The following is a 12,710-nucleotide window of genomic DNA, read 5'->3' as shown; positions in this document are numbered from 1 at the left end:
TCCCTTTGTTATTTGTGGCAATGTTCATAATAGCAGCTGCTCGCCCTCCCCTTGAGAATGATGTTTGGAGACATCCGAGAACAAACACGCCATCCTTAAGTCCTGTTTGCTGCCTAAGAATTGTCTGTCTGTCTGTCCCCCTGAATAACGAGTCTCCTATCATGATGGTTCTTGACCAGCATGTTAGGCTTCAAACTTGCAAATCTCTATTTGCACCCTCAGCTCGTCTGTCTCATTCATTTTATTCCTTGCACTTAGGCACATATCATTAAACATGGCAAGGCTCCATTTGTTACTTGCTAAACCTTCCAAACTCTGATTAATTTTCTGTCTTCAGTTTCAGCCTTTGCTTTTCTCTCTTTAGATCGCTGCCAAATTCTCCACACCTTATCTAAATTCCCCTCTAAGCCTCTCCCTTTTGTGAAATCACTCCAGCTCAGCATTCCTACGCACCATCCTCTCTACCTGTACTCACTGGCCTATGCCACAAAGAGTAATTTTTTACCCAAATGCATTAATTGTGTCTGGAAAAGCTCATCCTTTTTTCTTCCCAATCATCAGGGCTATACGGTGGCGCAGCAGTAGAGTTGCTGTCTTACAGCGCCAGAGACCTGGGTTCGATCCCGACTAAGGGTGCTGTCTGGATGGAGTTTTTATGTTCTTCCCGTGACCGTGTGGGTTTTCTCAGTGATCTTCGGTTTCCTCCCACACTACAAAGGCGTACAGGTTTGTAGGTTAATTGGCTTGGTACAAATGTAAAATTGTCCCTAGTGTGTGTAGTGTGTTAATATGCGTGGATCGCTGGTCGATGCGGACTCGGTGGGCCAAAGGGCCTGTTTTCGCACTGTATCTTTAAAATCACTGATTATGATCAATCAGACTAGTATCTATAGGTGAACATGATTACTGACAAGTGATGAGCACAACAACTAATTCAGAGAAAAGGCTTCAGTTTGCGAAGTGAAATTGATTTTTCTGTTTACAAAGATCATGTGGAGATGAAGTCCCAAGTTTGCTGCTGGTTTGGGATCGTAATGGGGGTGAATATTTCTAAAGAGGTTGATTGTAATAAAACATAGAAACATAGAAAATAGGTGCAGGAGGAGGCCATTCGGCCCTTCGAGCCAGCACCGCCATTCATTGTGATCATGGCTGATCACCCACAATCAGTAACCTGTGCCCAACTTCTCCCCATATCCCTTGATTCTGCTAGCCCCTAGAGCTCGATCTAACTCTCTCTTAAATTCAGCCAGTGATTTGGCCTCCACTACCCTCTGTGGCAGAGAATTCCACAAATTCACAACTCTCTGGGAGAAAAAGTTCCTTCTCACCTCAGTTTTAAATGGCCTCCCCTTTATTCTAAGACTGTGGCCCCTTGTTCTGGACTCGCCCAACATTGGGAACATTTTTCCTGCATCTAGCTTGCCAGTCCTTTTATAATTTTATATGTCTCTATAAGATCCCCTCTCATCCTTCTAAACTCCAGTGAATACAAGCCTAGTCTTTTCAATCTTGACATATGACAGCCCCGCCATCCCAGGGATCAATCTCGTGAACCTACGCTGTACTGCCTCAATTACAAGGATGTCCATCCTCAAATTAGGAGACCAAAACTGTACACAATACTCCAGATGTGGTCTTACCAGGGCCCTATACAACTGCAGAAGAACCTCTTCAATACTGAAATCCTCTCGTTATGAAGGCCAACATGCCATTAGCTTTCTTCACTGCTTGCTGTACCTGCACGCCAACTTTCAGTGACTGGTGTACAAGGACACCCAGGTCTCGCTGCGCTTCCCCCTTACCTAACCTGACACCATTGAGATAATAATCTGCCTCCTTGTTTTTGTCGCCAAAGTGGATAACCTCACATTTATCTACATTTTACTGCATCTGCCATGCATCTGCCCACTCACTCAACCTGTCCAGGGCACCTTGCAACCTCCTAACATCCTCTTTGCAGTTCACACTGCCACTCAGCTTTGTGTCATCTGCAAACCTGCTAGTGTTACTTCTAATTCCTTCATCCACATCATTAATATATATGGTAAACAGTTGCGGCCCCAACACCGAGCCTTGCGGCACTCCACTCGCCACTGCCTGCCATTCTGAAAAGGACCCGTTTACTCCTACTCTTTGCTTCCTGTCTGACAACCAATTCTCTATCCATGTCAACACCCTACCCCCAATACCATGTGCTCCAATTTTGCTCATCAAAAAGGTGTGGGACCTTATCAAAGGCTTTCTGAAAGTCTAGATACACTACATCTACAGGCTTCATCCATTTTACTTGACACATCCTCAAAAAATGAAAACAATAATTTAAAAAATACCTGCCTTCTATCAATCATTTGATAGCACTTTTTCATCCAGTTAAAGCCTGGCATCTTTCTTCGTGGAGTCGCTCCATTCAGATAAATGATCATGTAGTCCTCAGCCACCAAGAGTTCTAAAGTACTTATCACATACCTGTCCCCAAAGAAACATAATTTTCCATTACAGACCTTTGCATAAATCAGTTTGTTGCTGACTTCAATTCAGTTGCTACTTTTAGAATTGCCGGAATGCCGCTAAATACTTAGCAAAACAAATGCCAATTCGACAGAGTGTTTGAATAAGAAAGAGTTTGAATCTACAAAGCTCAAGAACAGCATCTTTTACAACTTGAAGGCCTTCAGCAAACTGCTTTAGCTGAGGATAAAAACTATTATTCTTCTGCTCAACAGGTGTATGGCCAAAGTTCAGACATCCCCGAAACGTCACCCATTCCTTCTCTCCAGAGATGCTTCCTATCCCGCTGAGTTACTCCAGCATTTTGTGTCTACCTTCGATTTAAACCAGCATCTGCAGTTCCTTCCTACAAATCAAAATAAACTATCAGCTAATTAAAATTTCAGCTTTTATTCTGAGCCGGAGTGTCTAATATACTTAGAACATACAGTAGATCACAGGAGCAGGTGCTTAAGTCCACAATATCTGTGCCAAACATGATACCAAGTTAAATTAATATTTTCTGCCTCCATGTGATCTATATCCCTCCATATCCATGTGCCTAACCAAAAGCATCTTAAATGCCTTCCCCTCCACCCCTGGCAGTGCATTCTCGGCATCCACCACTCTCTGTGTAAAGAACTCGCCCTGCACATCTCCTTTAAAGTTTACATCAAAGCAACTTAGATTTGACTCCTGATAACTGGACTTTTTAAATTCAAATTTCATAGCAAATACAGCAGTCTGAAGAAGGGTCTCGACCCGAACCGATACCCTTCTCTCCAAAGATGCTGCCTGCCCCGTTGAGTTACTCCAGCTTTGTGTGTCTACCAGCATTCTTTTAACCTATTTAATCACGTTCATTCCCCACATTCTGAATAAATGTGCAGTATCTTGATATCCACACAAATATTAAAACAAATGACAAGTTATGCAAAGATAAAGTCAAAATATTTTATGTTTGGATGCAAATAATATGGATAATGTTTCGATGAATATGTTTTGAACTACAAGAAAAAAATATTTTTGAAAGTTGGCAGCAACTTAAAATTGTGAAATGGCAACATTGAAATTGCTAAGTACTCATCAGCATTGACTCGGTCAAGTCAAATATTGTGGTCATTTTCTGGATCAGTATTGTCTACAAATATTTATTTTCTATTTCCTCACAGTGGAATCTAAACCACAAACCACGGTTTGGTTATTTCATTTCCTGCAAAAGTTAAGTCAATTCTCATTTAGTTTCACATGTCATGCATCCAGGAGTGAATGATGTGCTATCATAGACTTTGCACAGAATTTATACATTGAGGTTTAGTTGACAGTTGCATATAATAATCTCCCACAGTACTACAGTGCTTCAACTTTTGGATCTTCATGCCTATTATATATATATAAATATATTCCTTTATTTGTCCCACACCGGGGAAATTTGCAGTGTTGCAGCAGTGGATAGCAAGAGACATTCATTATAAATAAAAATAAAGATAAGGATAATTGTCATCATTTACTGTGTTTTTCCTTTACTTTTACTGTTGACTGGTCAGACTGGTCTGCTGGGAGTAGCGCTGGTTGTGCAGTCTCACAGCAGCGGGAAGGAAGGACTTCCAATATCTCTCCTTCACACACTTGGGGTGAAGGAGTCTGTCACTGAAGGAGCTACTCAGTGCAGTGACAGTGTCCGGCATGGGGTGGGAGTTGTTGTCCAGTAGCGATGTTATCTTTGCCACCATCCTCCTCCCTCCCACCGCCTGTACTGAGTCAAGGGGGCAACCCAGGACAGAGCTGGCCTTCCTGTTCAGCTTGTCAAGTCTCTTCCCCTCCGCTGCTGAGATGCTGCTGCTCCAGCAGACCACTCCATAGAAAATGGCTGATGCCACCACAGTGTTGTAGAAAGTCCTTAGGTGTGCCCCCTGCACTCCAAAGGACCTGAGATTCAACACATATCAATTATTCAGTGCAAAACCACATAGAAAATTACTTGGTGACAATAATTATATCAGTCTTCCAAATAATGCTGTTTACTCAGCACACACATCAGTTAAAATGGGTGATTCTAATAGAGGATGAGTCCTTTACTAAATTTGTCCAAAAATTAATGTGAAGACTGTTGGGATCAAAATTCATCTGCAGTAATCCTCCAAGGACAGAGGTGGAAATTAATTTAATTGATCCATACAGAATTACTGCAAAGAAATTATTTTTAAATCTCAACATAGCTGAGAGGCTTATGCAATTCACTGGTACATTTGTGCTGGTCTCTCGGCAGTGAAGACTGGTGAAACTGGTCAAACTATAATTGGCACAAAACTTGTCAGGTCAGCAACCTTGCATGAGGACCTTTCTTGATGAACCGTCACTGATCTGTAACATTGACTGTCTTTCTCTGCAAAGATGTGCTTGCTCTGCTGGGTATTTCTAGCATTTTGGGATCTTAAGCTCAGATTACATTTTATTCACTTCATGAGTACACTTTAACAGTTCAATGTTGTAATTCTGGTTACAAATTAGAACACATGCACTTTAAAACAAATTGTGCTGTTTTACTCACAAAAAGAGATTCTCCATAATATAATTATAGTCAGGTCGGTTGCTCTCTGGCAGGAAACACGCAGCGAACACAATGATGGCATTGAGCCCATCGCTATAGTATCCTGAGGAAAACAAGAAGATATTTGTTTGATATTGTGCACTGATAACAGCATAACCTAGAATCTTTTAGCATTAGAAGAGAAAAGGAAATCTGGTAATTTTAAGCAGTTCAACTCCGAAATCTCAGAAGAGCATCAAGTGTCAATTTGTCATCAATTGGAGCTTGTGACTACCAAAAATATTCTGTTTCCGTTGATGTCATTTTATTGTCTGTATTGGTAAAAATATAATCAATAAGCTATCAATCAACACATGTGTATGATAAATTCGGGACTTCTGTTTAGAACTTAGAAAGTAGAAATAAGGAGCTGCAAATGCTGGGTTACGAAGGGGAAAGACACAAAAATGCTGGAGTAACTAAACGGGTCAGGTGGCATCATTGGAGAATATGAATAGGTGCTGTTTCAGGTCAGGACATTTCACCTGCTCATGTTCTCCAAGCATGCTGCCTGACCCGCTGAGTGACTCCAGCATTTTGTGTCTTTCCTTCTGTTTAAAACTATTTGATTTGAGAAGTGAGGAAGACTGAGTAGGATTTCTAAATAGGACTACTAAGGAAACAGTGCAGACTTTGAATGCAAAATTTTAAATGCATGAGTCCATAAGGGAGGTTGTTTTAAACTAGTTACTTAATTTATTTTCTTCCTTTACCTTATCAGATCAGAAATGTGTATAAAGAACTAATCTTCCTATCTAACACAGCACTGTTTCCTGATTGACGAAATAAATATTCAGTGAAAAAGGTGCAGCCTACAGTTCAATGTGCAGTGAGAAACACATGACACTGAAATAAATATTGAATTAATCTCATCAAGGTTTCCTACACATTTTAATTGATCTCTTTTAGGTGCAGGCAACAGCTGAGGTACACTGCATCAATACAGAGACAATGGGGGGGGGAAATAAGATTCAGAAATCAAAGTTGGGATGCCTGCAGGAAAGGGAGTTGAAGTAGAAACACTACTTGGAACCAGGTACACCATATATTATATTAATAAAGGTAATTTGTATTAATGATAGTCTTGCCATTAAGTGATTGACATTGTTTCCCATTCAATAAGATGAATTCTTAAAATTAACTATTTGTAACTGTTGTAAATGTTAATGTAAATTTGTTAAATATTAAATAATCATCTTTTTTTGTCATCCATCAAAGGCCTAAACTCGAAAATTGTGTCCATGCTGTGGAAAAATACAAACCAGGCATACCGTGGGTTCGATTAAGAGGAGATGCTGAAGAAACAAAGATTTTATGGCTGTTGTAAGGAAATCTGGGTCATTATTCTATTGAATTTATGCTCTGGAGAATCCGAATAGAAAACTTGTGGCTTTCTCTGGAATATTGTCCTACTCAACCTCTTAATCCTCTGATTGATCCTTGACCATTAATTACTCCACCCAACAGAAATAACTTCTGCTGTTATTCTAATCCCAACCTATTTTTTCCTGACCCGAGTCCACCCACAAAGCTAACTCCATCCACTAAGCAAGCTCAATTATATTAGGCAGCTATGTTCTATAACATTTTCTTTAGAATCCTGTCCACAAAATACATCTTAAAATCAAAGCAAACAAAAAATGGAATAATTTCCAAGATTTTCATCTCAATTTGTCATACAAATTCAAACAGCTAAACATATCAAGTACTCCATACAGAGCTAACAACTAGGGATGCTGGAGTGACTGTAAATTGTTACACAAACCAGATGTTAATTAGAATAGTTTTTAACCCCTGGAATAAAATATCATCAGATGATAATTGTATAATCCTCAGAATATTAAGGAGGAAATGAAATAATTGGAAGTGTTATGTAGCAGATAGTTACAAGTAAACACATTACATATGATTTTAAAGGTAAATCAAAACATTCAGATGCTGAAAATCTTAAATAAAAACAGAAAATGATGGAAAAACCCAATATGTTTGACAGCATCCGTGGAAAGAGAAATGGTAAACATTTCAAGTCATCAAAAAGTTGTTGACCTGGATATGCTGGGATGTTTTCCTGGGACACAGGAGATAGAGGGGTGACTCACAGAAGTATATAAAATCATGTGGGACATTAATATGGTTAGACTACCTTTGGCAGAGTAGGGGAGTCTAAAACTAGAGGACATAGAGTTAAGGTAGGAGGGAAATGTTTTAAAAGGGACCTGAGGAGCATCTGTTTCCACACAGAGAGTGGTGGGCAAATGGAACAAACAGCCACAGGAAGCTGTAGAAGCAGGTACAATGAAATGTTAAAAAAAAAATTGGACAGTACCCTACAGTCGCTAACCTCCGTCATTAAGCGCGCGGCTGGCCAGACAAGCACTACAACGTTCCGCTGCCAGTCCGGCCCTTCTTTGCTGTCCGAGATGAGCTGGTGCTGCAAGATGGCATTATTTTAAAAGGACACAAGGCTGTGGTTCCTGCTTTGCTGTACCACCGGTATTTTAACGCTGTCCATGCAGGACACCCGGGTGCTGAAGCCACTGTTTCACGGGCAAGAAGCATGTTTTACTGGCCTGGCATGGCCGAATATATCACCGAGAATGTGGCATCCTGCGCAGTGTGTAACAGTTTGGCACCTCACCAACAAAAACAACCGCTTCTTTCACATCCGGTACCTGAGCTCCCGTGGTCTACAGTCGCAGCTGACATATTTGATTGGCATGGCAAACAATACCTGGTGCTCGTGGATTCTTAATCAGGATGGCTCGACATTGATTTCCTCAGCAGCCCCACTTCCAGCGGAGTGATTTCGAAGTTATCTCACCACTTTTCAGTCCACGGATCCCCGGTAAAAAAGCTAACTGACAATGGCAGTGAATTGCCAACAATTCAGGGAGTTTGCTAAACACTGGAATTTTCGCCACATCACCAGCAGCCCGGAATATCCCCAGTCTAACGGGCTGGCTGAACGGGCTGTCAAAAGTGCTAAACAGCTCATGGAACGTTCGTACAGAGCAAAATTGGACATATTCCTGGATCTGCTTAACTTACGCAACATTTCCCGTGACCCCACCTTGGGTTCACCCGCCCAACGTTTATTGTCAAGGCAAACCCGTGCCACAGTGCCTGTAGCCAATCAGGCTTTAGTCCCACAAGTGTTTCCACCGGAGGAGGTTCAATCCAGGTTGCAACAGAAGCGTGACATTCAGAAACGATGGTTTGACAAGACAAGTAGGCCACTGCCATCGCTGACCAAAGGGCAGGTGGTCCGCTTACAGACTGACAGAGGCCATGACCGTTTCGGAGTAATTTCTGGAATTGCTTCAGAGCCACGTTCATGTATCATGAGAGCCGATGGCGGTACCTACCGACGTAACAGGCGACACATCCTGCCTGTGAACGAGCCAGTTCCTCCACTCTATAATCTAGATCGTACAAGTTCGCTTCCGTTTGCGCCTAGTGGCACTCGCATGCTTTTGCCAGCACAACAATCCATGTCTGCAACAGCTCCTCTGCCTGTTCCATCTTCGCCTCCATATTCATCACCTGTTCCACAGTTTGCTGCTTCGTCTCCAGGGGCAAACTTATCCTGCTCTCTCCCCGGATAAGAAGAATGGAGATGGTCTCTATCGTACACGTGCTGATCGTGTTTGCAGACCGGTTGTGAAGTATCCGGACTATGTTTAACTTTCCTCCAGTTTGTCACCGATTATTATACATGACGTGTTTAGTTTATGGGTCTGTATCGTTGTTGATTATTTAAGAGGGGGGATGTAGATGAGTGTAATGGTGTCACTCATGTTATGTGTCATGCTATTGTAGTTACGCCTCTTTAGGTTTTGAGTGACCACTGCTTGCGAGATTCGGGTTAGTGTAAGTGGAACGTGCAGGCGTGAGGTCAATAGACAATAGACAATAGGTGCAGGAGTAGGCCATTCAGCCCTTCGAGCCAGCACCGCCATTCAATGCGATCATGGCTGATCACTCTCAATCAGTACCCCGTTCCTGCCTTCTCCCCATACCCCCTCACTCCGCTATCCTTAAGAGCTCTATCCAGCTCTCTCTTGAAAGCATCCAACGAACTGGCCTCCACTGCCTTCTGAGGCAGAGAATTCCACACCTTCACCACTCTCTGACTGAAAAAGTTCTTCCTCATCTCCGTTCTAAATGGCCTACCCCTTATTCTTAAACTGTGGCCCCTTGTTCTGGACTCCCCCAACATTGGGAACATGTTTCCTGCCTCTAATGTGTCCAATCCCCTAATTATCTTATATGTTTCAATAAGATCCCCCCTCATCCTTCTAAATTCCAGTGTATACAAGCCCAATCGCTCCAGCCTTTCAACATACGACAGTCCCGCCATTCCGGGAATTAACCTAGTGAACCTACGCTGCACGCCCTCCATAGCAAGAATATCCTTCCTCAAATTCGGAGACCAAAACTGCACACAGTACTCCAGGTGCGGTCTCACCAGGGCCCGGTACAACTGTAGAAGGACCTCTTTGCTCCTATACTCAACTCCTCTTGTTACGAAGGCCAACATTCCATTGGCTTTCTTCACTGCCTGCTGTACCTGCATGCTTCCTTTCATTGACTGATGCACTAGGACACCCAGATCTCGTTGAACTCCCCCTCCTCCTAACTTGACACCATTCAGATAATAATCTGCCTTTCTATTCTTACTTCCAAAGTGAATAACCTCACACTTATCTACGTTAAACTGCATCTGCCATGTATCCGCCCACTCACACAACCTGTCCAAGTCACCCTGCAGCCTTATTGCATCTTCCTCACAATTCACACTACCCCCCAGCTTAGTATCATCTGCAAATTTGCTAATGGTACTTTTAATCCCTTCGTCTAAGTCATGCTTGCTATGTAGTTAATAAAGTCTTTGGATCGTTATCCAGGTGTAAGGCTTCTGTTATTATACGGTCAGCACAACAAACATAGATAGAAAATGTTTAAAGAAATATGGATCAATAGAAGGCAAATAGGACTAGCTTGAAGAGACATCTTGGTCAGCTTGGACGAATTGGGCTGAAAGACCTGTGGAGCATCTGTTAAACTGGAAGAACAGCACCTCATTTTACCTGGAATATGTTCAGACCTCTCATAGAAACATAGAAAGTAGGTGCAGGAGTAGGCCATTCGGCCCTTCGAGCCTGCACCGCCATTCAATATGATCATGGCTGATCATCCAACTCAGTATCCTGTACCTGCCTTCTCTCCATACCCCCTGATCCCTTTAGCCACAAGGGCCACATCTAACTCCCTCTTAAATATAGCCAATGAACTGGCCTCAACTACCTTCTGTGGCAGAGAATTCCACAGATTCACCACTCTCTGTGTGAAAAAAAACGTTCTCCTCTCAGTCCTAAAAGACTTCCCCCTTATCCTTAAACTGTGACCCCTTGTTCTGGACTTCCCCAACATCGGGAACAATCTTCCTGCATCTAGCCTGTCCAACCCCTTAAGAATTTTGTAAGTTTCTATAAGATCCCCCCTCAGTCTTCTAAATTCCAGCGAGTACAAGCCGAGTCTATCCAGTCTTTCTTCATATGAAAGTCCTGCCATCCCAGGAATCAATCTGGTGAACCTTCTCTGTACTCCCTCTATGGCAAGAATGTATTTCCTCAGATTAGGAGACCAAAACTGTACACAATACTCCAGGTGTGGTCTCTCCAATGCCCTGTACAACTGCAGTAGAACCTCCCTGCTCCTATACTCAAATCCTTTTGCTATGAATGCGAACATACCATTCGTTTTCTTCACTGCCACCATTCAGATAATAGTCTGCTTTCCTGTTCTTGCCAGCAAAGTGATAACCTCACATTTATCCACATTATACTGCATTATACTGCATCTGCCATGCATTTGCCCACTCACCTAACCTATCCAAGTCACCTTGCAGCCTCCTAGCATCCTCCTCACAGCTAACACTGCCCCCCAGCTTCGTGTCATCTGCAAACTTGGAGATGTTGCATTCAATTCCCTCGTCCAAATCATTAATATATATTGTAAATAGCTGGGGTCCCAGCACTGAGCCTTGCGGTACCCCACTAGTCACTGCCTGCCATTCTGAAAAGGACCCGTTTATTCCTACTCTTTGCTTCCTGTCTGCCAGCCAGTTCTCTATCCACATCAATACTGAACCCACAATATACCGTGTGCTTTAAGTTTGCATTCTAATCTCTTATGTGGGACCTTGTCGAAAGCGTTCTGGAAGTCCAGATATAACACATCCACTGGTTCTCCCTTATCCACTCTACTAGTTACATCCTCTAAAAATTCTATAAGATTCGTCAGACATGATTTACCTTTCATAAATCCATGCTGACTTTGTCCAATGATTTCACCACTTTCCAAATGTGCTGCTATCCCATCTTTAATAACTGACTCTGGCATTTTCCCCACTACCGATGTTAGACTAACTGGTCTGTAATTCCCCGTTTTCTCTCTCCCTCCCTTTTTGAAAAGTGGGGTTACATTAGCTACCCTCCAATCCTCAGGAACTACTCCAGAATCTAAAGAGTTTTGAAAAATTATCACTAATGCATCCACTATTTCTGGGGCTACCTCCTTAAGCACTCTGGGATGCAGCCTATCTGGCCCTGGGGATTTATCGGCCTTTAATCCATTCAATTTACCTAACACCACTTCCCGACTAACCTGGATTTCACTCAGTTCCTCCATCTCATTTGACCCCCGGTCCCTTGCTATTTCCGGCAGATTATTTATGTCTTCCTTAGTGAAGACAGAACCAAAGTAGTTATTCAATTGGTCTGCCATGTCCTTGTTCCCCATGATCAATTCACCTGTTTCTGACTGCAAGGGACCTACATTTGTTTTAACTAATCTTTTTCTCTTCACATATCTATAAAAGCTTTTGCAGTCAGTTTTTATGTTCCCTGCCAGTTTTCTTTCATAATCTATTTTCCCTTTCCTAATTAAGCCATTTGTCCTCCTCTGCTGGACTCTGAATTTCTCCCAGTCCTCTGGTAGGCTGCTTTTTCTTGCCAATTTGTATGCTTCATCTTTTGTTTTGATACTATCCCTAATTTCCCTTGTTAGCCACGGATGCACTACCTTCCCTGATTTATTCTTTTGCCAAACTGGGATGAACAATTGTTGTAGTTCATCCATGCGGTCGTTAAATGCCTCCCATTGCCTATCCACCATCAACCCTTTAAGAATCAATTGCCAGTCTATCTTGGCCAATTCTCAACATTTGATTTTATAAATTCATAATTTTGATGTCCAAAATTCAGAATTTTACATCAAAATTCATAATATGACACATAATGCAACCTTTCAGCAAAACAAGTATGCATGCCAAATGCGCATAGGCGTTGCGCTACATTTATGTGTGAGAAACGACTATTATTTCCAACAGTCTGTAGTTCTTACCCCCTATCATGAGTATATTCTGTTATTTATAGAAAGGTTAATGAACATAGATACTTTTGCAACACAAAGAAAAAAATGTTTTGTTTTGTTTTTTCTATTTTGCTTTTTCCTTACACATCCAAATTCTCTTGGTATTGAATAAAAGAACAATGGTCATAAAATGTATGACTAAGTTATGAAGAAAGAGTTGAAATATGCGACTCAACTAAGCATACGGAAGTAC

General features: G+C 42.0%; 1 protein-coding gene across 13 annotated transcripts in view; it reads right to left on the bottom strand.

Moving 5' to 3' along the window:
• The window catches only part of LOC144592034 (protein prune homolog 2-like), a 255,624-nt gene that overhangs the window by 32,249 nt on the left and 210,665 nt on the right, over positions 1 to 12,710 (bottom strand). For all 13 annotated transcript variants that reach the window (XM_078396228.1, XM_078396229.1, XM_078396232.1 and 10 more), the window contains 2 exons: positions 5,042 to 5,144; positions 2,338 to 2,469 (listed from right to left, as the gene is read on the bottom strand). In XM_078396228.1, coding sequence (XP_078252354.1) covers positions 2,338 to 2,469; positions 5,042 to 5,144 — 235 coding nt within the window. The remainder of the gene's footprint in view (positions 1 to 2,337; positions 2,470 to 5,041; positions 5,145 to 12,710) is intronic.

Source organism: Rhinoraja longicauda, chromosome 3 (assembly GCF_053455715.1).
Source record: "Rhinoraja longicauda isolate Sanriku21f chromosome 3, sRhiLon1.1, whole genome shotgun sequence".
Taxonomy (NCBI): Eukaryota; Metazoa; Chordata; class Chondrichthyes; order Rajiformes; family Arhynchobatidae; genus Rhinoraja; species Rhinoraja longicauda.
Note: the sequence above shows the minus strand (reverse complement) of the source record. Positions and strands in the feature narration are given on the sequence as shown.